This window comes from Agelaius phoeniceus (assembly GCF_051311805.1).
Source record: "Agelaius phoeniceus isolate bAgePho1 chromosome W unlocalized genomic scaffold, bAgePho1.hap1 SUPER_W_unloc_2, whole genome shotgun sequence".
Classification (NCBI taxonomy): domain Eukaryota; kingdom Metazoa; phylum Chordata; class Aves; order Passeriformes; family Icteridae; genus Agelaius; species Agelaius phoeniceus.
Window position 1 is genome coordinate 1,424,287 of NW_027509867.1, and position 25,875 is coordinate 1,450,161.

The 25,875-nt window shown below is 52.2% G+C and overlaps 2 protein-coding genes across 2 annotated transcripts in view; both read left to right on the forward strand.

Annotated features, from left to right (window-relative positions):
* The window catches only part of LOC143692629 (uncharacterized), a 331,852-nt gene extending 325,399 nt beyond the window's left edge, over positions 1-6,453 (forward strand). Inside the window, 1 exon segment of the mRNA XM_077172880.1 lies at positions 5,807-6,453. Coding sequence (XP_077028995.1) covers positions 5,807-6,453 — 647 coding nt within the window.
* Positions 6,454-16,795: 10,342 nt separating this feature from the next.
* LOC143692630 (olfactory receptor 14J1-like) lies at positions 16,796-17,728 on the forward strand. The gene has a single exon (XM_077172881.1). It carries the CDS (start codon positions 16,796-16,798, stop codon positions 17,726-17,728), a length of 933 nt encoding a protein of 310 aa, XP_077028996.1.
* The last annotated feature ends 8,147 nt before the right edge of the window (positions 17,729-25,875 follow it).

The window sequence follows — 25,875 nt, forward strand, 5'->3', positions numbered from 1 at the left end:
AGCAAGCAGGATTTTGTTCTGAGTGATATCCTTGCATATAGGAATTGCTTTAGGGAGAGTTTCAATTTTGGCAATGGGCATCTGAAAAGGGGGGCGGTTCTTTCCCATAGCAAGAAAAGCACGGAGCCCCAGTTTTCCAGGAGCTGATGAGAGGCGGCCCTTGACATTGCAACATCAGCCAGACCTGTCAGGGGACCCCTGGGAAGCCAAACCAGCCAGGCCTGTTCCATGTTCCCTGGGTTCCATGGGGCCCCACATTGTCCCAATGGTCCCTCGCTTCCCTGAGGTGCCATAATGCCCCCTTGGTGACACAAGGCCCTGGAGGGTCCCAATGGTCTCCATGGTTCCATCAGGCCCCACAGAGCCATAATGGTCTCTGGGTTCCATGAAGCCCCACTGTGTCACCATGGCTCCTTGGTTCCATGGGCTCCAGTGGTGCCACAAGCATCCCCTTCGTTCCATGAGGTTCCCACGGTGTCCCAGTGATCTCCATGGGAAGGGAAGGACCCAGCCCCAGTGTTGCAGGGGCAGTCACCAGAGGCCAAGGCCAGCCAGGCTTGATGTACTGGCAGATTGTGCCTGGGAGCAACCCTTGGATATACAGAATTTTGGAGGTGGAATCCCAATTTCAGACATGGACACCTGGAGGATAAGGATGCTTGTTTTCCATTGGAAAGAAACCACAGAACACTGATTCAACAGTGACATTTGGGGATCTATGGGGAGCATTGGGGATCGTTTCTGCACCTCGTGACCCAACAGGAGTTCCTCTAATAAATGTTGCCTGAAGCTCCCACTGTGCCCATGACAGGAACCCATGTGAGTGTCTGGGACATCCCAGCTCTCTGGCAGCCTGGGGACTCCTGGGATGTCACCGTGGAATGGCTGTGACTGCCTCTGACCACAGGGCTCTTTACCATCCCCAGAAAGGCCTGGGAGGTCTCCATGGAGCCCCTGTCTCTGCCTGTGACATTCCAGCTCTGGAACAGCCTGGAGATTCTTGGAAAGTCCCCATGGAACCCCTCTGAGGGCCTGTGACAAATCTGATCCTTAGCAGGCAACCATCACCAGTCCACTGTTGCTATGGCCAGTTTCCATGGCAACCATCACCAGCCCCCTGTTGCTATGCTCAGTCCCTTGGCAGCTCCATGGAGACCCCATGCCAGGGGTGGTTGCCATGGCCACCAGGGCTGCCACCAGCTGGGATGCTCGCTTTCCACGGGCCGGGCTTCAGGAATGGGATTCCCCAATTTCCTGCTCCCGCTAAAACCGCGCTGCCCTCGCTGCCCTCCCGCCTCCCATGGAAAGCACAAAAGGCAAAGATCCCAGGCTGGGATAAGAACAATTTATTGGGAACAGCAACCAGATAAGGAACAAATGGAACAGAAACAATACTGATAACACAAGGGATAAATAAAACTGTTTATAGGGAAAATTAAAACACAACTCACTGGGTCTGCCTGGCCACAATTTCCCCCTCCTGGAAAGGACACCCTTCTCCTCAGGGGTGAGAGAGAGAGAGAGAGAGTCCCTTTCCTGCTCCTGGCAATGACCTGAGGTGGGAGTGAATGTAATGACAGGGCCATGGCCAGACCCTCATGTTTTTCAATGCCACATCATGTCACTAGGAGGGGCAGGAAAAGGGACAGGTGTCTTCCTCACATGGATCACAGGGAACATGGATCACCGGGGCTCTTCCCAATGTGGGACCTCCACTGGAGGACTGAATTTGGAGCAGTGAACGAAGCTCCTCCTGAAACTGAGGCATTCGCAGGGCTTCTCTTAACGGTGAATCTCTTTGTGTCTGGTCAAGTTACAGCTGAAAGTGAAGCTCTTCCTACACTTGGGACACTCGTAGGGCCTCTCCCCAGTGTGGATGCGCCACTCATGCCTGATGAGGTGGTATTTCCACTTGAAGCCCTTACCACAGTCAGGGCAGTGGAAGGGCCTCTCCTCTGAGTGAATTCGCTGGTGCTTGAGGAGATGGGAGCTTCTCCGAAACCTCTTCTGCCACTCAGGACACTCGTAGGGCCTCTCCCTGTTGTGGATGTGTTGGTGGATGATGAGGTGGGAGCTGCAGCTGAAGCCCTTCCCACACTCCCCACACTCGTAGGGCCATTCCCCAGTGTGGATCATCTGGTGGCTGATCAGGGTGCTGCTCTGCCTGAAGCTCTTCCCACACTCCAAGCACTTGTGGGGCTTCTCCCCATTGTGAAGCTGCTCATGGGCCACCAGCTCCATGCTCTGGCTGAAGCTCTGTCCACCTTCCTGGCTCAGGGTGGATCTTTCCTCCTCAGAGCCCACTTGGCTGGGTTTTGAGCCCCTCCTTCTGTGGAAGCTCTGGGGCTTTTCCTCCACGTTCGAATTCTGCACCGTGGAGCCATTTATAATGGCCTCTTCCAGGAGGTTCTGCTTTGGGGATTTGTTCTCCTTGGTCTCCATCCTCATCTTCTTCCCTGGGGAAGGAAGGCCAAGGAGAGGATGGGATTTGCCTCCGTGCCAGAGGGAAGGGGAAGGAGATCCCCCCAGTGCATCCCCAGCAGGACGGGGTTGGCAGCAGGGTTGTCCTGCAGCTAGGGGCTGTGCTGGGCTGGGAGATGGAGCAGGAGAGAGGGGGAAAGGGGCACTGACTTCCTCCTCACCTGCCTGGCTGTCCCTGGGCATTGTGTCAGTTTGAAAAGACAGGTGTCTGCTAAGGAAGGCAGGAGACTCCCTTGAAATGGAAAATGTTAATCCCTTCACTTGGAATTATAATTTTCAAAACAAGGGGGTGTCAAGAAAAGTCTATGGGAATAGGAATACAGTTCTTCAGAAGGAAAATTAAAAATACAAATGCAGTAGTACTAAAAACTACTTACAGAGTCAGAATACGACCTGACACCCTGTGGGTCAGAGTGTTGGTAGCACTCCTGTTAAATGGTGGCTGCAGTGCTCCTGCAGGGACAGGTGTGGTTCTGTTGGAGCAGTGATCCTGTAGAAGGGTGGAGTTTTCCTCTGAAGGTCCAGTTGTGGCGTCGATTGGCCCGATCTTCCTCTGGGATCCAGTGGAGCTGAAAGCTGCTCTTCTGGGAATCTTGTGGGAGAAGGCTGACTCTGTTGTTCACATTCTCAGATTATATCCCGGTAGGAATGCTTGGCTCCTCCCTCTGGGCAGAGCTTCTCACAATGGGATGATGGAATTTTTATCAGTGACACTCAATGGCCCATTAACAGAAGATATCTCCCTGGAGGGAGGATTCCATGCGGAAGAGATAAAGTAAACTGCTCAATTAACAGATGATAATTGCCCCAGCTTTAACAGAGGGTAATTGAATACACACCCAGCTAAACCTGAGACACTGTTCCAGCCTTGGAAAGCAGGATTTGGTACCAGGATTCTTTAGGGAATGCAACCCTGATTGAAGGCAGAGATAGAATCTCCAGAGCCTGCAGCCAGAAATGGACAGTTGTGTGATACTCATTTCAATATCTTCTCTTTCAGAATTATTGACTAATGATTATTTGCTTTGCCTACCTAATATTTTTGTAATTTTTTGCAAATTTGCATTATCTAAATTACACTGTTCCTTAAGTTAAGTTGGTGTCTGTGTCTTTGGTGCGGGCCCTGCCCACTGGCGAAACAGGGCCCAATCCTGCCTAAGTGTTACCTGGGGAGACAAAACCCTCACTGAAAATGTGCCCCCTTCCTCCTTGTTCCCCACACTTCATGCACTGATCATGATGTCCTATGGTCTGGGCTATCCCTGGGGTCAGCTGGGATCTCCTGTCCTGGCTGTGTCCCCTCCCAACCTCCCCCACACCCTCAGCCCCTCCCCAGCGTGGCCGAATGAGGGGCAGGACAGGCCTTGGCTCAGTGCGAGCTCAGCAAGAACAAAACCATCTCTGCGTGCTCAGCCCTGTGCTCAGCCCTCGGGCCCGGCATTTCCTCCACTGCCACCCCGGAGCCCCCTTTCCCACCCCTCTGCCCCACGGCCACCGCAGCACCGGCTGACAATAGAAGCAATTCTGTGGCAATTCCAAGTTTCCTTGGTTCCTGCACAGCTCCAGCTCAGCTGCTGGCAGGTTACAATTAAAGAAAAGTGCAAATTCGGCCCAATACAGATATTATTAAAAGGAAGTGGAAGCTCTGTGTAGCTGTCACAAAGGTGACAGGGATGAAGAGAATAATGATTCTCACATTTGGCAAAAAACCCAAGCCTAGGAATTCAGGAGTTATTTGGGAATTTAGCTACTTGAGCTGGGCTTCTTGTGGGACTTTTAGCAGCCTTGTGTTCCTCACCATGTGGTGAATGAACCTTGTCAGTCTTGCTGGTATCATTTGCTCCATTTCCTCCAGTGATTTTAACAAACTTTTCAAGGAGGGACAACAAAATCTTTTCTTTACACTCCAGTCCCACAACAGCCATTTTCCTCATCAGTTCTCCCATAGGTCGCTCAGATGAAGCTGCATCCAAGTTTCCAAGAGTTCCTCCAGAGAGACCCACAACCTCCTCAGAGGAAGGAACCATGCTGTTGTCAAAGGCAACTGGGGTCAAAGAACAGTGCCCTGAACTCACTGTGCCAAACTAATTTTACAATCTGGTTAAGAAAATATTAGAGAGATGCCATTTGCCCTGGAGCAGGGCAAGTGTGACATTGTCCCCTGTGTGTGTGGCCTTCCCAGGGTGGGGGTTTTACACCTGAGCCAGTTTGGGTAAGGGGGGTGGTGTTCACCCCCTGAGCAGGGATTACCCCACTGTTTCAGGTTGCAATGTAAGATGGAACCAAATGCATGTTTTCAATGCCCATCTTCATCAACTGCTAGAAACAGGTGGGGCAGTGTTCTTGATCTCTTCCATGACTCAGCCCTGATAACGCCCTCCAGGGGAGATATCTTCTGGGAATGGGCCATTGAGTGTCACTGCAGGACTGATAAAATTCCATCATCCCATTGTGGGATGCTCCGCCCAGGGGGAGGATCCAAGCATTCCTACCTGCATATAAGCTGAGCCTTGCAACACCAGGAGCAGCTTGCCTACTGGATTCCCAGAGGACAAGAGCTCCAGAACCACCCCTGGACCTTCAGAGGAAGACCAGACCCTTCTACAGGATCACTGCTTGGACAGAATCACGTTCATCACTCCAACAGGACTGCAGCCACCATTTAATGGGACTGCAGCCACCACCCTGACCAGCAACAGGGTGTCAGGTTATATCCTGACTCTGTCAGTTTAAGGCAGTGTTTCTGTATCATTGCCTTGATCTAAATTTTCTTATTAAATTGTAATCCTGGTTTAGACTCTCCCCAGGTTTGCCTTCAAACCAGTACAAAATTCAATATACTTATCCCTTGTTTTCTTCTCAAAACAGGATTTTCCATCCCTTAAACTTGGCCAGATGGAGGAGGAGGCTGTGAGGAAGAAGAAGGTGCTCCAGGAGCCCCAGGCAGGTGAGGAGGCAGTCAGTGCCCCTTTCCCCCTCTCTCCTGCTCCATCTCCCAGCCCAGCACGGCCCCCGGCTGCAGGACAACCCTGCTGCCAACCCTGTCCTGCTGGGGATGCACTGGGGGGATCTCCTTCCCCTTCCCTCTGGCACGGAGGCAAATCCCATCCTCTCCTTGTCCTGCCTCCCCCAGGGAAGAAGCTGAGGATGGAGACCAGGGAGGACAAATCCCCACAGCAGAATCTCGTGGAAGAGGCCATTTTAAATGGCTCCACACTGCAGAATTCCAACGTGGAGGAAAAGCCCCAGAGATCCCACAGAAGGAGGGGCTCAAAACCCAGCCCAGGGTGCTCTGAGGAGGAAAGACCCACCCTGAGCCAGGAAGGTGGACAGAGCTTCAGCCAGAGCTCAGAGGTGGTGGTCCATGAGCAGCTTCACAATGGGGAGAAGCCCCACAAGTGCTTGGAGTGTGGGAAGAGCTTCAGGCAGAGCAGCACCCTGATCAGCCACCAGATGATCCACACTGGGGAATGGCCCTACGAGTGTGGGGAGTGTGGGAAGGGCTTCAGCTGCAGCTCTGCCCTCATCAACCACCAACGCATCCACACTGGGGAGAGGCCCTATGAGTGTCCTGAGTGTCAGAAGAGGTTTCACACCGGCTCTGATCTCGCCAGGCACCAGCAGATTCACACAGAGGAGAGGCCCTTCCTCTGCCCTGACTGTGGGAAGGGCTTCAAGCGCAACTCCCACCTCATCAGGCACCAGCGCATCCACACTGGGGAGAGGCCCTACGAGTGTCGCACCTGTGGGAAGAGGTTTCAGACCAGCTCAAATCTCCGCCTGCATGAGCGCATTCACACGGAGCAGAGGCCCTTCCGCTGTCCTGACTGTGGGAGGGGCTTCAAGCGCAACTCCACCCTCATCAGGCACCGGCGCATCCACACTGGGGAGAGGCCCTACGAGTGTCCCCAGTGTGGGAAGAGCTTCACCCAGAGCTCCGACCTGACCAAACACCAACAGAGACACCAGTAAGGAAAGTCCTACAAATGCCCCAAGTGCAGGAGGAGCTTCGTGCACTGCTCCAGCTTCATCCCCCATTGGAGGATCTATATTGGGAAAAGCCCTGGAGATCCATTTTCCCTCTGATCCATGCTGGGAAGACACCTGTACCTTTTCCTGGCCCTGCCAATTACATGATTTTGGATTGAAGAACATGAGGGTCTGGCAATGGCCCTGTCATTACATTCACTCCCACCTGAGAACATTGCCAGGGCCAGGAAAGGGACTCTCTCTCTCTCTCTCTTCCTGAGGAGAAGGGTGTCTTTTCCAGGGAGGGGAAATACTAAACTGGGGAGAGCCATTAGTTGATGTTGTAGTTTTCCCTGTAAACAGTTTTATTGATCCCTTCTGTTATCAATATTGTTTCTGTTCCCTTTTTTCCTTATCTCGTTGCTGTTCCCAATAAATTGTTCTTCTCCTAGCCTGGGATCTTTGCCTTTTGTGCTTTCCATGGGAGGCGGGAGGGCAGCGAGGGCAGCGCGGTTTTAGCGGGAGCAGGAAATTGGAGAATCCCATTGCTGAAGCCCGGCCCGTGGAAACCGAGCATCCCAGCTGGTGGCAGCCCTGGTGGCCATGGCAGCAGCCTTGGGAGCAGGTCCCTGGCTGGGGCTGTGGGAACCTCTTCCCTCTGGTGCCCAGGGACAGGAGTGGAGGGAGCGGCTGCAGCTGAGTCGGGGCAGGCTCAGGTTGGATCTCAGGAAAAGCTTTTTCCCTGTAGCCTGCTCTGCGGCCACAGGAGCTGGACAGATGCCGGCCAGCTGCTCCCGGTGCGTGGCCGGAGGAGAGCACAAGATCTGCCACCCCCAGGTTCTCCTCGAAAACCCTCGGGTAGTGGTGCTGTCTGCGGCCTGGGGGGCACAGGCGAGAGCGTGGCTACCAAGTCCCGAGATAAAGGAAGGAGAGAGTGCACACTCGTGTGGATGCCAAGGTGCTTTATTTCCCAGGCGGGACCAGTGATGGGTGTCAGAGGAGGACGGCTTAGGGAGGCACTGATAATGGGAATGAGCGTGACAGGAGGAGACTCAAGGTGACCAATTAACGAAGACCAGGGGAGGAGCGTGGGACACAGCAGGACCAATAAGGATTACATAAGGGAGGGAAGAGCCTCTGGAGGCAAATCATACATTGAGGAAGGGATGATTGACACGGAAGGTTCTCGAAATAAAGAGTGGTGGTTGCAATGATAGACAGGGGAAGTGGGCAGCACCAGGAGGGAGGAAATAAACTTATAAGGGCATAAAGGGAAGGATCAAGGGATCAGTCACCTTGAGGGACAAAGCCATTGGCGGGAAAACAAGGGGTAACCAGCTTAGGGAGAAACCATTATGAGGGAAGTACACGGGGGGAACCGAGGGCCAAACCATATTTCTAACTTATAGAAGGGATAAACAACTTCACAACTGAACTCATATAAACATTTTAAAACACACGACGCCACAGAGCAGTTAGACCAGTTTCTGGGGCCCAATATTTATACATGGGAGGAAATGCAATCATTAATGATTATGTTGTTCACACCAGAAGAAAGACACATGATCCGAGCGGCTGGGATACAAATATGGGAAAGGGAGCATGTGCAAGGACCTCCTGGGGATCTGAAAATGCCCATAGTGTGCCCCACCAGGGACCACAGCAGCACTGGGGGGAGGCAAGACATGGAGGAATATAGAACATTGATTATAAGAGGCATCAAAGAAGCAGCTCCACTTTACCAAAATGCCCATGAGGCTTTCAATGAGCAGCAAAAGAGCAAAGAAACCCCCACAGAGTGTTTAGAAAGGTTGAGGAAAAATATAAGGCAGTATTCAGGGGTTTACCCTGACACGGTGGCTGGACAGATCTTACTAAAGATAAATTTTGTCACTCACATCTGGCCAGCTATACAGAGAAAGTTAGAAAAGTTAGATGGTTGGCAAGAAAGGAGGTTAGAAGACCTTTTAAGGGAAGCACAGAAGGTGTATGTAAAAAGGGATGAAGTGAAGGCCAAGGCAAAATCAAAGGTAATGGTAACTGCCATTAGGGAAGGAAACCAGCATGCAAAGAACAACTCAGGTAAGGGAGGGAGATTCCAAGTGCGGGAAGATAGGTGGAGGGAGGATGCAGGCCCCTGGGCCTCCACACAAAAAGGAGAATTTAGGAAACAAGGGAACCCAGGACCAGTTTGCTTTTCCTGTAAAGAGAGTGGGCATATAAGTAAGAATTGCCCCCAGAAGGAAAAGGATCTGAGGGTCTATGAGACTGAGCAAAAAGGAGAAGTGGAAGACTTGGGGTGTCAGGGGCTCTACCTCCTGGGGACAGAATACCATCAGGAGCCCTTGATAACTTTAAAAATAGATCCCCAGGAGGAAGAATTTGAATTCTTAGTAGGCACAGGGGCTGAAAGAACTTGTGTTTGTAGAATCCCAAAGGGGTGCAGAAAGAGTCAAGATACTGTGCAAGTAGTAGGTGCTAAAGGGAAAGGGTTCAAAGCCTCATTTGTAAAGCAAATAAAGTTTGAGGGAACAAAGAAAATGGGAACCAGGGATGTTCTATTAGTTCCAGATGCAGGGTGAAATTTATTAGGACAGGATTTACAGGTGCAGTTTGACATTGGAGTGCTTCTAGAGTAAGGGTAAGTGATAGTTAAGCTTCTCCAATTAAGGGAAGAAGATGAGGAGAAAATTCATGAGATGGTGTGGGCAAAACCAAAAAACCAAGATAAATTGAACATGAAACCTATAGTAATAAAAATAGTTAATGAGAACCATCCAGTTTGGGTAGAACAATATCCACTTTCCCTGGAAGGGAGACAAGGACTGCAGCCACTGATCCAGGACCTGCTTGAGGAAGGGACCTTAGAACCATGTATGTCCCCCCATAATACACCCATATTACCAGTAAAGAAGTCAGATGGGACTTACAGGCTTGTCCAAGATTTGAGAGAAGTGAACAAAAGAACAGTGAATCCTTACCCAGTAGTGCCTTATCCCTATACACTACTGAATAATATCCCCCCAGAACACCAGTGGTTTAGCATGATAGACCTAAAAGATGCTTTTTGGGTGTGCCCACTGGCAGGATAAAGTGGGATATATTTACCTTTGAATGAGAAGACCTCGATTCTGGGAGGAAGCAACAGCTTCAATGGACTGGGTTACCCCAAGGGTTTTCCGAATCCCCAAACCTCTTCAGTCATGCCCTAGGAGAAGTACTACAACTCTTCTCCATCAAACCTGAGATAAAGCTCATCCAATATGTAAATTATTTGCTTCTCTCAGGACAGGAAGAAAAAGAAGTTTGGGAATCCACCATAGTGTTGTTAAATTTTCTGGGGGACCAAGGACTTTGGATATTAAAAGAGAAACTTGATTTTGTAGAGAGGGAAGTAAAATACCAAGGACATGTGATTTGTCAAGGGAGCTGGCGGCTGAACCCTGAGAGAATTACAGGGATAGTCTCACTCCCACTGCCAAAAACTAAGAGGGAAGTCAGAAGGTTTTTAGGCCTGTTGGGATATTGTAGGCTATGGACTGAAGGATACATGCAGTCCATCCAGTTCTTGTATGAAAAGTTAGTGGAAGAGATTAGGTGGGAAAAAGACAATGAACAAAAGTTTGAAGCTTTAAAGCAAAAATCAGTCAGTGCACTGGCACAGAATCTTCCTGCATTAGACAAACCCTTCTGTCTGTTTGTGGATATAGAAAGAGGGGTAGCACATGGAGTGTTAGCCCAGGACTGGGGAGGATCCAGGAAACCAGTGGCCTGTTTATCAAAACTGCCAGACCCTGTCAGCTGGGGGTGGCCAACCTGCATTCAGGCTGTGGCAGTGACTGCCCTACTCATAGCAGAAAGCAAAAAATTACCCTTTGGGAGAAAACTGAAGATATATATCCCAAACTCAGTAAGCAGTATCCTGAGCCAAAATACTGAGAAATGGCTCACTGATTCCCGAGTGCTAAAGTATGAAGCCATCTTAATCGATAATGGTTTAGAGCTGATCATGAGTAACCAACTCAACCCTGCCCAGTTTTTGTATGGAGAACCAGATGAGGAACTAATACATAATTGCCTAGATGTTATAAACTATCAAACTAAAGTAAGAGAGGACCTAACAGCTCAACCACTCCAAGGTGGAAAATGACTGAACATCGATGGATCTTCATGGGTAATAAAGGGACACAGGGGGTACGCTATAGTGCGTGAAGGGATGGTGGCCATAGAAAAGGGAAAGTTACCTTCCAACTGGTCAGCCCAAGGTGTGAGTTGTATGCCCTAAAGCGAGCTCTGGAAATATTAGCGTGGAAAAGGGGAAAAAATATATACAGACCGAAAATACGCTTTTGGAGTGGTGCATACCTTTGGAAAAATTGGGAGGAGAGGGAACTATTCACTTCAAAGGGAAAGGGACTGATTCATGAAAAAAGAAGAGTTAGAAACCTTACAATTACCAGAGGAAGTAGTGGTGGTATATGTTGAAGGACATCAAAAAGGGGACCAAGGGAACAATTTAGACAGTTTAGAAGCTAAAAATGCAACTGAATCAGGGACAGAAAAACTAATAATAGTATTAACCCCCATGAGAAAAATGCAAAAAGTCCCTGTATTCAGTGGGACAGAAGAGGAAGAACTCCTTAAAATAGGAGCCGAGAATGATAACAAAGGGAAATGAGCAGATGGAAGGAAATAATAATAAACCCTTTGCCAGGAAAATGCTAGAATGCATACATGGAACAACACATTGGGGTACACAAGCGCTAACTGATCAATTTCTAAGGAATTGGGGATGCACAGGAATTTTCAGAATTGCTAAGCAAGTAACTGAACAGTGTGTGGTATGTCAACAAGTGAATAAGAAAATCATGAGGAAAACACCCAGGGAAGGGCAAGAACTGGCCTTATGACCCTTCCAAAACATCCAAGTAGACTTTACTGAGCTTCCCCAGGTATAATGGTGGAAGTTTTTGCCAGTGATAGTAGATCACGTGACTCATTGGGTAGAGGTGGTACCCACTGTGAAAGTAAATGCCAATGTTGTGAGTAAAACACTTCTAGAATCAATTATTCCCCAGTATGGGATGGCAAACAGGATTGATTCAGACTGGGGAACTCATTTAACATTGAAGATATTACAGAAAGTTGTTCAGGCCCTGGGAGTAAAATAGGAATTAAACACCCAATGGCATCAACAGAGTTCTGGTCATGTAGAGAGGATGAATGAAACTCTTAAAAGAGCTCTAGTTAAGCTAATGATTGAAACCTGAATGTCATGGATAAAATGTCTCCTTTTGGCCTTATTAAGAATTAGAACCCAACCCCAGTCAGATCTGGGGGTGTCACCCTATGAAATGATGTTTGGGTTTCCCTTCCTGACCTCACCCCAGAAGGCTGCCACCTATGAGGAAGGGGAAGCCAATGCCAAGAAATAAGTCATGTCTATAGCACAAACCTTAGAAGGGGTAAGACATAAAGGGGCAATTCCTCAAACTACCACCCTGGATTTCAGAATCCATAATATTAATCCTGGGGATTGGGTGATGATTAAGCCATGGAGAGATCAGCCTCTAACTCCTCAGTGGGAAGGTCCCTTTCAGGCACTGCTCACCACCGAATCGGCCGTGTGAGCTGCAGAGCGGGGATGGACTCATGGCAACAGAGTCAAAGGCCCAGGAGAAGAACCCAAAGAGTGGACTGTAACATCCAGGCTGGGTGAAACAAGATTGACTCTCAAGCAGAGACTGAGAGACAACCAGAAAAACACCAAGATGCCCAAAAAGTAGAGTCAAGCTTCCACCAACCAGCTCGGGAACTGTCTTCCTGTTTTCATGGGTGAGAATTACCAGCATCTGTTGAGGAGAAGTACACAACAGACTGTAAAAGGTAATGGGACAGCTTCTTTAAGAAAATAAGACAAAGGAAGGAAGGCAAGACCGGGTTGGCCCCTTTGTTTGCTACCAAGAAGGCTCCATAGCCCTGCTGTGGGTCGCAACCCCATAGGCATGGTCAGGTAGGGACAAAAGGCCATTCCAGACCTCTGTCATTCCTCAGTTGTCTTTTAATTCAACAGGGACTGGAGGGCAGGACCGAGTTGGCCTCTGTGCTCACCCCTAAGATGCACCAACTATGGGTAGCAGCCACACAGGCACGGTAGATGGGAGTCAAAGCCACACTGGACCTCTGGGATGCCCTTTTGTCCATTCCAAATAAGTGTGTCTAAGGAAAACCTGAGATTTTTTTTTCTCCCGTTCCCACTGTTCTTGCCCAAATCAACAGATGCTCGTATGACTCATTCAAGAGAGAGAGAAAACTTTGTACTTAACTGTTTGAGCAAAATGACTTACAGAAAAAGAAAAAGGGGGCTTGTTATAGATGCGCAATCCTATGGTTGACTCTCACAACTAAAGGCTGGATATTAAATACATGTTAGGAGAAGTTTTTTAGATGTATAATTATCCTTCCCCTCCCCCTTGCATTGCTATCACAGGATGGCCTCAGTAGTTGGGGCATTTGGGAGGGTTGGCTTGTTCCTATGGCAGCACCTGACTGTGGTGATGTTCACAGGGGTTCTTGGATGAGGGAAGAGATGAGAATGTTGACTCCATGTTTCAGAAGGTTTATTTATTATTTTATGATATATATTACATTAAAACTACACTAAAAGAATAGAAGAAAAGGTTTCATCAGAAGGCTAGCTAAGCTAAGAATAGAATGGAATGATAACAAAAGCTTCTGTCTCTTACAGAGAGTCCAAGCCAGCTGACTGTGATTGGCCATTAATTAGAAACAACTCTATGAGACCAATCACAGATCCACCTGTTGCATTCCACAGCAGCAGATAACCATTGTTTACATTTTGTTCCTGAAGCCTCTCAGCTTCTCAGGAGGAAAAATCCTAAAGAAAGGATTTTTCATGAAAAGATGTCTGTGACACCTGACCTCCAATCAAGGTGTGAGACAGTGATCTCCACCACTGGACAGTGAAGAAGGAGTCGATTGACAAGACTTTGGGAGGGGCCAGAGGTATAAAAGACAGAACAGCCATTTTGTAAATGAGCACACCATGAAAAATCCTTTGCTCCCGGCCCTGTGTTATTTTCTTTACTGAGTCTTCTGTTGTATTTTGATAAGATCTTGATATTTTAAATTTTTGAAAGTGAAAATTGGTTTTCACATGAGGTTGGGGAATGTGGGGCAAGGTTGTCCACACTGGGTCAACTCTCAAGGTAAAACTTCTCTGACCTGGTGAGACCTCCTTAGGAGTGGCCCTACATCAATATAAATCACAGAAAGCTGCAATCAGCTCTTCTCTAAAGAGAACAGTAATAAAATTCACTCTTTAAAATAGGATTACTTATCTCTTAGAAGCTCATTGAAATATTTCTTCACAACTGTAAAAGGAAATCTGCCTAATAAACGCTCCAGAGCCAAGGGAAATCAAGGCAGAGCCATGGTGTGTCAGGACTTGCTTGACCCTAATGAGCCCCGTGGTGCATTTGGAGCTGAGCCCTGGAACCTCAGGGCCTGAGATTGCACAAACCTTTCCAAGAGTCAAAGTCAGAGGAAAAACTCAGAGTGTCTCAAAGCATGAATGGGTCCCTCTGAGGTCCATCCCCAACACAGGCTCCTCATGGACTCCTTGGAGGGGAAAATTGGAGGCCAGAATTGGAAAAAACACCTCTCAGAGATTCAGAGTTGAAAGGAAAATCCAAAGTGCCTTAAAAACCTTGAGTATCTTAAAGCATTAGTGAGCACCACTGAGTGTAAGTACAAAGCTCTCAAGGGACTAATTAAAGGAGATAATTGGGACCATGATTGCACAAATCTATCACAGAGTCTGTATCAAAAGGGCAACACCAAATACCTTAAAATAACTGAAGTACCTTGAAGCATTAATGAGCCCACTGAGTGTCATTACTGATAAAGGCTCTCAAGGGACTAATTAAAGCAGATAATTGGAGGCCATGATTGCACAAACCTCTCAGAGACTGCAAGGCAAAAGCCAAAGCCAAAGTCCTTTGAAAAAGCTGCAGTCCCTGCAGGGAGCATTCAGGAGCCCCCAGGGCCATTGCTGAGCAAGGCTCCCCAGGGACTCCTTGCAGCAGATCCTTGAGGCCACTGGGATGTGGGCTAGGGGGGGATGCTGAGGGCAGCACAAGGGGCTGACAGTGCCCAGCCTGGCTGGGGCTGTGCCAGGAGGCCCCAGGGCCTCAGGACAAGGTGTCTCCTCCCAGCCCTTGCTGGCACAGACCCTGCTGTGCCCCAGGGCACCAAGACTTGGCTTCTCTTTGTCCCCACCTGTCATCACTGCCTGCAGTTCTCTGCTCTGCCTGGGGCCTGGGGACACTTGCTCAGTCCTGTCCCTCTCTGGGACCCATTAAAAGTCCAAGAAACTTTGGAGTTGGATTCTGCCTTGGAGTTCTGCGGAGGTTTCTTCATCTCCCTTTCAGGGACTGATGTTCAGGGCCTGAGCACAAAGCCCCAGAGGCTGATTAAAGTCCTTGTGCTGTGTGTGTGCTGCTGAGCTGGGCTGGGCTCCTGGCACAGAGGCAGCTCCTGCTCACCAAGAAGAGCTTCAAAAGCACATTTCTCTGGATGAGCAGCTCTTGTGCCAGCCCAGCAGGGCTGGGGCACTGCCTGCAGCCAGCCCGGGCACAGCACAGAGGCACAGAGAGCTTCAATCAGTCAGGGCTGGGAAGGAGCTGAGAAGTGCCTGGGGCACAATCACTGCCAGCCCTTGGCACAGGAACCTCTGGCTGCAGGACAATGCAGCTGCAGCTCCTGGAGCCATCTCCTCAAGCTGGAACATCCCAATGCCTGCAGAGCCTGTGAGTACAACTCTGAGTATTTCTGGTGCAAGGGAGGTGAAATGCTCATGAAACTCTGACATGCTGAGGGGTTCTGATCAGTCACAGAATATTTCCAAGACAAGGACTTTGTAAAAAATGAGGAAACCTTTAAAGACTTTGTATTCAGTTTCCTACTATTGGACAATGACTGAGAGGGGGGGATAAGTATAAAGGTTGATTATGAATTATAATTATTAATTTTGACACGTGCCTGAGACATCCAAACTGTTTCTTTTAGTGATCAGTAGGAGATCCCTAATGTGCTTTCAGCCACTCTGCCCATGGACAGCAGCAGCATCACCTTTGCTGGAGCCATCAGGCTCAGTCTGAGCTGTCCTTTCTCCAAGCTGCAAACAGAACCTGCCCCCAGCCAGTGCCCTGCAAACAGGCAGGGTTCTGTAGGGCCAAGGAGAGTGCACAGAGATTTGGGGTCTGTGAGTGCTGGCAGGGAGAGATCAGGCACAGGGAAACACCTGCAGGAGGAAAATCTGCAAGAAGCAGAGAGAAGATGAGGCAATGAGAGAAAACAAAGCCCAGCAATGCTGTGGCAGGGAGAGTTTAGAGATGCCCACAGGAGCCCCTGCAGTGCAGCCCCTCCCTCTGAAGAAGCCCCCTCCCTCCTGTGCCCCAGCCAAGCCTCTGCCCTCAGGGCCGGGGCTCCAAGGCGTGCAGCCCCTCCTGTGCAGGCAGAGCTGCAGCAGAGCCGTGGGGCAGCTCTGCAGCCCCGGGCCCAGTTCCCTCTGCAGAGCACAGGGCTGGGAGCAGCTGCCTGGCCCTGGGGGCTCTGGCAGGGGCACAGCTGGCTCAGGGTGACGCTGTCCCCAGGGCCCAGCTCTGGGCAATGCTGTCAGTGCAGCCAGGGAAGGAGCTGCATCTCCCTCAATCCAATGCCATCAGAAGGACACTTGGGAGTCTCCCTGAAATTTCAGTCCGAGCTGGGAGCTCCAATCCAGGGTGCAAACCTGTCCTAGAGCATCTCTGAGTTATAAGATTGATGGGGAAAGGCAGAGGTGTTGTGACACTGAAAATGTTGCTGGGTTGGTGAAATGAGCAACGTGAGTCCTTGGCAACAAAAGTGGAGCTGGGCTGAGCTGGATCCATCTGCTCTAAGCAGTACCTGTTGATCTTTACAGAAAACTTGGGAGTGTGAACATCCTCCATTTGTGAAAAGTGAAAGCCCAGAAAAACTCCAGAGAGACTCAAGTGAGAGACCATCTCCCAACAGTCTTCACATACCATCTTTCCTCAGTGAACTCACTCTGTTCTACCAGAGGGCAGCAGAAATGCTGAGGGTTTCTGATATCCTAGAATACCAGGAGAGACATGGGGGCAGCTTAAAAAGAAAACTCTAGAACTCTAAAACAAAGAACCATGTCCATGTGAGTTACAGAAGAGGCTGTATGGGAAATGGCTTTGATTTTGGTTACAGGTATCTCCCCTAACTCTTCACTATCCTTTCTCAATGAAGAGGTCCCCATGCCAAGGCACAGCAAATGTCGAACAGCAGCTCCATCAGGCACTTCCTGCTGCTGGCATTGGCAGACACGCGGCAGCTGCAGCTCCTGCACTTCTGCCTCTTGCTGGGCATCTCCCTGGCTGCCCTCCTGGGCAACGGCCTCATCATCAGCGCCGTAGCCTGCGGCCACCACCTGCACACGCCCATGTTCTTCTTCCTGCTCAACCTGGCCCTCACTGACCTGGGCTCCATCTGCACCACTGTCCCCAAAGCCATGCACAATTCCCTCTGGGACACCAGCAACATCTCCTACACTGGATGTGCTGCTCAGCTCTTTTTCTTTCTGGTCTTCCTCTCAGCAGAGTATTTCCTCCTGACCGTGATGTGCTACGACCGCTACGTGTCCATCTGCAAACCCCTGCACTACGGGACCCTCGTGGGCAGCAGAGCTTGTGCCCACATGGCAGCAGCTGCCTGGGCCAGTGCCTTTCTCACTGCTCTCGTGCACACGGCCAATACATTTTCCCTGCCCCTGTGCCATGGCAATGTCCTGGTCCAGTTCTTCTGTGAAATCCCACAGATCCTCAAGCTTTCCTGTTCAAAATCCTACCTCAGGGAATTTGGGCTTCTTGCTGTAAGTGCCTTTTTTGCACTTGGTTGTTTCATGTTCATTGTTTTCTCCTATGTGCAGATCTTCAGGGCTGTGCTGAGGATCCCCTCTGAGCAGGGACGGCACAAAGCCTTTTCCATCTGCCTCCCTCACCTGGCTGTGGTCTCCCTGTTCCTCAGCACTATTATCTTTGCTCACCTAAAGCCCCCCTCTATCTCCTCTCCATCCCTGGATCTGGCCCTGTCAGTTCTGTACTCAGTGGTGCCTCCAGCCCTGAACCCCCTCATCTACAGCCTGAGGAACCAGGAGCTCAAAGCTGCAGTGTGGAGAACGATCTCTGAATGGTTTCGGAAACATTAAACTGCTGGCCAATTTCTGCATATCACTTGTAATAAAATTAATCTTTCATACTTCTTGTTGGTTTCATTTTGGAAGTTCTTTTTCTTTTTTTTTAGTTTTTTCATATTATCTACAAATAAATGTAATTGTTTGTTCCATTTCTCATTTTGTTTCTCTCCACCTTCCCTGTGGCCACAGACTGTGTCAATGAGGGGTTATGCTCTTGGTGGCTTTAAATGAACTAAAGGATCTCTCCCAGCAGAGTTTTCTGCAGAGATGCCCTTGTGTTGCCTTCTCTGGAGCTGCAGCAGCAATGTCAGTGTGCAGAGCTGGGGCAGATCAGTGCTGGCCCAGCAGCTGTGCCCAGCAGCAGCAGCAGCAGCAGCACTTGGTGTTGCCAGTGCTGCTGCTGTGGCCCTGCCCCGCTGCCCTGGTGGCCCTGGTGTTGCTGCAGGGCCTGAGTGCTCTCGGGGCCGGGCACAGCCCTGGGGGTGGCAGTGCCGGGGCTGCAGCAGGGACAGGCCATGGGCACTGCTGGGGCAGCGCTGACGCCTCAGGCCAGGCCCTGGGGGCTCCAGGCTCCTTGCCCAGGCTCTCTCAAGAACACGGCCAGGCCAATGCTCAGCACAGAAACCCCCGTCAGCAGCCCCAGGCTGGCCGTGGGCAGGCTGGGGGCAAACAGCATGGCTGGGGCTCTGCAAGGGCCCTGGGGCAGACGGGAAGGAGCAGCAGAGCAGGGGCTGATCCATGCCCAGTGCGCTGCACAGCCCAGGGCAGCGTCCCAGAGCGTCCTCATGCAGCTGCCAACAACATCCCCCCTCTGCAGCCCTGGCCTCTCCCCCAGCTCACACAGGTGCCCCATCCTTGCAGGCACAGACACGGCAGCACTGCCTCAGCAGCCCCTGTTTGCATTGCACACAGCAGGGCCAGCACCCCCATGCTGTTGCTGTGGGGACATGAACCTGAGGGAGCACAAATGCCATCAGCCCCTGGGGCCAGCAAGGCCTGCGGGACACCAGGGAAACCACTCAGCTTTGTCCTGGCCTCTGCACTCAGCCAGAAAGTTTGTTCCCATCAGCTGGGAGTTTCCTGTGCCACTGCAGACGCTGTTGCTCAGAGCCAGGGCTGCCTGGCAGCCACCCCCAAACTGCCCTCAGCATTTCCTTGGCTTCTCCTTTGCTTTCTTTACTCTTCCTGCTACAAATTTCTCCCGAATGCCCACCCCAAAGGGTTTAGAACTGGACACAGCATTTGAGGTGCTGCCCAACCAGTGCCGAGCACAGGGGAAGAATCCCTGCCCTGCTCCTCCTGGCCACACCATTCCTGATCCAGGCCAGGAGCCATTGGCCTTCTTGGCCACCTGGGCACACTGCTGCCTCATGTCCAGCCTGCTGTCCATCAGTCCCTGCAGGTCCCTTTCTGCCTGGCTGCTCTCCAGCCACTCTGTCCCCAGCCTGTAGTGCTGCAGGGCTTGTTGTGGCCAAAGTGCAGGACCCGGCACTTGGACTTGTTAAACCTCACCTTGTTGGATTTGGGCCCTGGATCCAGCCTGTCCAGGGCCCTGTGCAGAGCCCTCCTACCCTCCAGCAGATCCACACTCCCAGCCAACTTAGTGTCACCATGGTTCCATGAGGCCCCAGAGTGTCCCAATGGTCTCCATGACTCCATGAGACCTCCCAGTGTCACAATGTCCCTTTGGTTCCATGGGAAACCTTGGTGTCAGAAAGTCCCTTGGATCCTTGTGCCCTGCAGTGTCACAATGGATCCTTGGTCTCCCAAGGCCCTGCTGTGTCACAATGGATCCTTGGTTCCATGAGGTCTGGCAGTGCAGCAATGCTCTCCTTGGTTCCACAATGTCACAATGGCCTCTTGGTCCCAAGGGCCACCACGGTGTCAAACATGTTTCCTTCATTCCAGGAGTCCCTGAGGAGCAGCCCTGGCCCCTTGGTTCCATGGGGCCCTGCAGTGTCACAATGGCCCCATCGTGACACCAGGTCCTGCTCTGTCACAATGCTCTGCATGGTTCCACAAGGCCCTGCAGTGTCACAGTGGCCTCTGTGGTGCCACCAGGACCCAGACTGTCACCATGGACTCCTTGCTTCCATCCAGCCCCACAGTGTCACAATGGCCCCTTGGCTCTGTGCTGCCATGTCGTACACAGTGTCACCATGGTCCTCTTGGTGCCACCAGGCCCTGCAGTTTCACAATGGCCCCTTGCTTCCCCAGGGCCCTGCAGTGTCACAATCATCAGAGAATCAGCCAGGCTGGAAAAGACCTTGGAGAGCATCAAGTCCAGCCTGGGACCCAACAGCACCTTGTCACCCAGACCATGGCACTCAGTGCCACATCCAGTCTTTCTTTAAACACTTCCAGGGACGGCGACACACCCACCTCCCTGGACAGCCCATGCCGTTGCCCGATCACCCTCTGTTTGAAGAATATTTCCAATGTCCAACCTAAATGTCCCCTGGTGCAGCTGAAGGCTGTGTCCTCTTTCCCTGTCACTGTTCCCTGGGAAAAGAGTCCAAACCCCACCTGGCTGCCCCCTCCTGTCAGGGAGTTGTAGAGAATGATGAGGTCTCCCCTGAGCCTCTTCTTCTCCAGGATAAACAACCCCAGCTCCCTCAGCTGCTACTCACAGGACTTGTGCTCCAGACCCCTCCCCAGCCTTGTTGCCCTTCTCTGGACACCCTCCAGCCCCTCCATGTCCTTCCTAAATTGGGGGGCCCAGAATTTGACACAGCACTTGAGGTGCTGTAGAACCAATGCCAAGCACAGGGGAAGAATCCCTGCCCTGCCCCTGCTGGCCACACCATTCCTGTTCCATTGGAATTCCAGGGGTTGGATGAGGGAAATTGTGCGGAGGGAGTGGGGACAAAGTGTTATTGATTGTCAGCCATGAAGGGTTTTGATTTTTTTTTATATCTGTTCAGAATGGATTATGAGGTGCTAGAGGTCAATATCAATTGGACATTGCTCATACCAATGTACCAATAGGAAAAGAAAACTTAACATGACAAAACACTTCTCTCTGCATTGTTTTCAAGGCAGTGTATTCACTTAGAATACATGTCTGAAATCTGTCTAATTATTCACAGAATAAATAAAAGCATAGAATATTCCCTGTGGCTTTTGTTGTTCTGGAGTTTTTGCACAAATGTTTATGAGCTTTCCTCACTGAATTCCTGAATTGAAGAGCTCAAGAAAGAAGAGGCCTCTGGAGTAGTAAAACCCATCAGCAAACTCCAAGTGGCTGAGGATCCATGCCCATGAGAGCAGCAATGAACAGAAATGGGCACAGCTTTGTGGCTGCTGTCCCAGCTTTGGCATGGGCCCTGGGCCTGGAGCAGGAGCAGCTCTTGAGGGCCCCAAGGCCGGGGCTCTGGTGCTGCCCTGGGCAGATGGGATGGCAGCAGGGGCTGCAGAGCTCTCAGCACCTCAGGCCGAGGGCAGCAGGGCAGCCAGGGAGCCTCCTTTGGCCTTGGCCAAGCACCTTCCCCCATGGCTGGGGCTGAGTCCTGTGGCAGCTGCAGCTGCTGCTGTGGCCTTGGCAGGGGCTGAGGCCGTGGGGCAGTGGCCAGAGCAGCCTGGGCTGAGCAGAGCTGTGGGGCCAGAGCTGACTGGGCTGGGCTGGGCTCAGAGAGGCCCTGTGTGCTGCCCAGAGCTCAGGGCAGTTTATCCAGCAGGGCAGCGCTGGTCTTGGTTTCGAAGATGGGAGGGTACACTCTGAGCACAGTGCCCGTGACACTGCTCTCTTCCTCCCACATCCTCTTCATGAATTTGCCAACCATCTGTAGCAGAAGGGCAAGATACCAGGGATGTTGCATGGAGTGCTGCACACACCGTGCTGGGCTGAGCAGGGACAGCAGGCCCAGCGCAGCTGGGGATGGCTGCAGGTACCTGCGCTGTCGCGCAGAAGAGGCCACGGGTGCGTTCCTGCCCTTGTGCGCGCTGCCAGAGCTGAGGGGCTGCGGGAGAGGCCGGAGAACACAAGGCCAGCCCTGTGCTCCCCAGGCAGGGACAGCCCTGCCACGCCCCAGGGCATTGGGGCTGCACGGCTGTGGGGTGTCTGCCCTGGCCCCTGCTCTGTCCTGACCATGGGCATGTCCCCAGGGGATGGGACAGGATGGGATGGGATGGGATGGGATGGAATGGGAGGGGATGGGGCCAAGCTGGCTTCAGGCACCACCCCTGTGGCCCACCTCTGCCACTCACCCTTCTGCAGTAGCTGGAACTGCTCTTCAGGCTGCTGTGCTGCAGCAGTTCCAGGGCCTTCTTTGTCCTCCTTCTCCCAGGCCAGCTGGGGCATGCTCGCAGGTCTGTGCTCTACGTCACTGCCTGGATTCATGGCTGCTTGTCGGAGAAGATGGCTGGGAAAAGGTCGGAGTCAGCAAGTGCTGCAGTTGTGCCTTGAAGGCACCTGCAAGAGTCAAGTCTTGGCAAGGCTACAGGACAGCAAGTCTTGCACTCTGGTCTTGAGGGCTGCAGCCACAAGGACAGGAGACTCCTCATCAAGGACCGTGCTCAGCCAACGCCATGGTCTGCCCTCAAGGGCACCTGCAGAAGAGAAGCCTTGGCAAGGCCAGAGGTGACCAAGTCCTGTGGTCTGGCCACGAGGTCACCTGCAGGAGTAACGCCTCAGGAAAGCTCCGGGTCAGCAAGGAACGAGGGCACTGTGCTCTGTCCCGTCCTGTCCCGTGGCGTGCACCCAGCACTGTGGTGTGGCCACGTTGCTGCCAACACCTATGTCACCGCATGTCACAGAGGTCCCATTCCATGGCACGGTGACTTTGCAGCACTGTGTCACAAAGGGCCCTTGCACACCCTGCCACCTGCCATGGGGCCGCCCCCAGCCCCCCCAAAGTGGCCCAGGTTGGAAGGAATGCCTTGCCCCAAGTGTCTCACACAGCCCGACAGGATCTTTAGGAACGGCTCAAACCATAAGCAAAGGCTGCCCTGCTCGGCAGGCTCAGGGCAGCAGGAGCCCCCGTGGCTGCTGACCCAGCCATGGCGGGAAGGGCACGGGGCCTTCCACAGAAGCTGGCACGGCCTCCTCGGGACACGTCCTGCATGGTGGCCACGCTAAGCGCGGCTGTGTGACAGAGACAAGGAGCATGTGAGCCAGGGCACAAATGCTGCTCTGAGCCCTGGGGCCCAGGGAGCCCTGATATCACCAGGTGTGGCAGAGTTCCTGTGCTTGGCCGCTCGGCTCCTGTCCCCTGCCAGCTGCAGAGAGCGGCAGGAGGGTACACTTGGTGCAGGCTCAGCCCCTTGGCCGGGCGCTCCGTGCGGCCAGCACTGGCCGCCCCTGCCTGCAGAGCCCTGCCAGGTGGCCAGCAGCCACTGGCGCCTAGCTCAGACGGGGGCAGCGGGGTGGCTGCTGCCCCGGGGAGCTGTGGTGCCGCCCCGCAGCTCCAGGCTCCTTGGGGCCTTGGGGCCACAGGAGCCTGGAGCAGAGCCCACGTGGCCCAGGGAAGGCAGCGCCATGTGGAGCGCAGGCTGGCGGCCCTGGATGCAGCGCTGGGCAGGAGCGCAGCTGCCAGCCGCACTCACTGAGCAGCACAGCCAGGGGGCTTCTGCAGCCCGAGGCTGGGGCTGGCAGGCCGTCCTTACCAGGCCCTCGCCGAACCTCCAGGTCTGATCCAGCCGCAGCATGTGTTGGAAATCCTTCCCGTGCAGCTGGCAGAGCTTGCAGGGAGCTGAGCTGGGCTCAGAGAGCCTGGCCCAGAAACCATCAGTATCCATCTCAGCCTGGCTGAGCATGCAGGGGCAGGACTCAGGCCAGGCCTTGTGGGGCAGGGCCAGCGCCTGTGCAAGGCATTGCAAACAGGCAAGTGGCCAGAGAGGAGGCTGCTCTGTGCCCTTGGTGGCATGGACAGAGCAGGGAGGGGGCCCAGGACATTTGTCAGCTCCAGCCTCTGTGCCCATGCATTGGCAGCCCTGGCTGCTGAGCCCAGCTTTGGCCTGGGCTGAGTTTGGCTGTGGCCCAGCTCCATCCTCCTGCGGGGCTCAGGGCCTGGCCTGTTCCTGGCCATGGCCAGCCCTGGCTGCCTCTCTGCTGGCCCAGACGCCGGCAGAGCCCGGGGCAGGGCTGTCTGTGCAGCCCCACAGGTGCCATGGGCTCTGCAGGAGCTGGCAGAGGCTGCCCAGCAGGGAGGCCATGGGGCACAGAGCCCCAAGGCTGCTGTGGGCACCACGGCACAGGGGCCGTTCCCAGCCGCAATGCTCCTGGCCTGGGCTGGGCCTGCACAGGGGCTGGGCCACCATGGCTGGGCCAGCACAGGGCCACAAAGGGGCCACGCAGCCGCTGCCGGGGCTGACAGCAAGGCCAGGCACACACAAGCAATTGCTGAGCATGGCCTGCGCTGCCCAGGCCTGACTGTGCCAAAGGCAGAGCTCAGCTGCCCTTGGGGGCTGCAGCAACACTCCAGAGCCCAAAGAGCCTCCATGGCTGGGCTGGAGACCAAGGCTGCAGCAGGGAAATGCAGGGCTGCTGCGGGATGGGGAGGCCATTGAATTCCAGCACACACCTCAGCTCTCTGATGATCCCAGCACCATGCTGGGCCCTGTTTCACACTGGAGCAGAGCAGATGTTGATGGCACAGGAGCCCTGTGGGGCTGTCAGGGACCTGCAGCTTGCAAGGTGCTCTGCTCTCCCTCAGGTGCTCTGGGAGAGATCCAATCCCAGCTGGGCACCTCAGGGCACAAGTGGCACTGCCTGTTCATGGGCACACAGCTGATGTCTGCCTGGAAAGGGGCACAGGTGTTAATACCTGTTAGTTTCATAATATACAAGCAAATCTTTATTATCTGGGTCATTTGAGTCCTTTTAAGAAATGGCAATGTTTTCCCATCAGGAACAGGAATTTCCTGGATCTACCGGATTCTTCTAATAATGGCAGGAGAAGAAATACTGACCTTCCCCCTCTACTTGTGTCACCAATATTCAGCCTAATATTTCCTGTTGCTCTTCCTTCATGTCTTTGCTGCTCTCTTGTTTAAATGGCCATGTGTAAGGGCATCTCTTCACTAGGCTCTCTGGAACTTTATTCTTCCCATTCCTTCCAGATTTTCTCCTCCAGATGCTCTCTGGTCATTCAAGTGCCTATCAACTGACTGGTTTCATGCTTTGAGCTTCAGCGAGTTGCCCAGTCTTTCTGAAGTTCAAATAAATACCACACTAGTCAACATCTTAATTGTGTTTCTATCTATCACGGAATTACCTTTTCTTATGTCTTTGTCTAAAACTCTTCCTGTACAGAAATCTCTGGGGGATGGGGGATATGTCAGATGCCGCTGGGACATATCAGAGAGCTGAGGGAAGAGCTGTGATGGTTATTAAACTGTTCAAATGTTCAACTTGTGTTTGTTGGCAAGAAACCATTCTGTGCCTCTGAGTGTCACCAGGCCCTGAGCCCAAAGGACACAAACCTGATGAGTTGTGGCTCCCACTGCAGGGGCTGCACATGGACCTTGGCTCTGCACAGGAGAGCTCTTCCTCCCCTTTCTCTCTTTTCCTCCCTCTGCGCATGGAGGCAGCTCCTGACTTCAGCCTGTGACTCATGTGTGCAAAGAGCAAACCTGGGCAGAATTGGGGCAGGGAGGGTTTGGGGGGACCTTGGGATCTGTGCTGGGCACAGAAGGTGTTTTCCATTGCTCTGAGACTGTCTGCTGTGCAAAGTGGATTTAATATCCAGCAGAGGAAGGACTTTTGCATTTGATGGAGCTGTGCCTTCCCTTGGCTTTGTTGGCTGACAAGAAATGAACATCCCTCTGTGTCTCGGGCAGCTCCTTCTGCAAGGAAAGCAGGTGGGAGTTGGAGCCAAGGAGCTGAAAGCTGCAGGTGCAGCCTGGGCTGGAGGGAGCTCAGATTTGCACAAGGCTGCTCTGAGTGCCAGGGCTTGGATGGGGGAAATGGTGGGCTGGGGGTAGGGACAGAGTCTGATTGATTGTCAGCCAGGAAGGGTCTTGATTTTCATATCCATTCAAACTACATGAGGAGGTACTTGGATTCAGTGTCAATTGGAGACTACTTATATCAATTTATGATCAGGAAAAAAACCCTAAACAGGACCTAAAAAACCTTGCTTACTGTCTTTTTAAAAGAAACATATTCACTTTGGATATACTATTGAAATCTGCCTAATTAACCACAAATGATTTGAAAA

Excerpts from the sequence above, each read along its gene's own strand:
- LOC143692630 (XM_077172881.1), top strand. The coding sequence starts at position 16,796 with ATGTCGAACAGCAGCTCCATCAGGCACTTCCTGCTGCTGGCATTGGCA.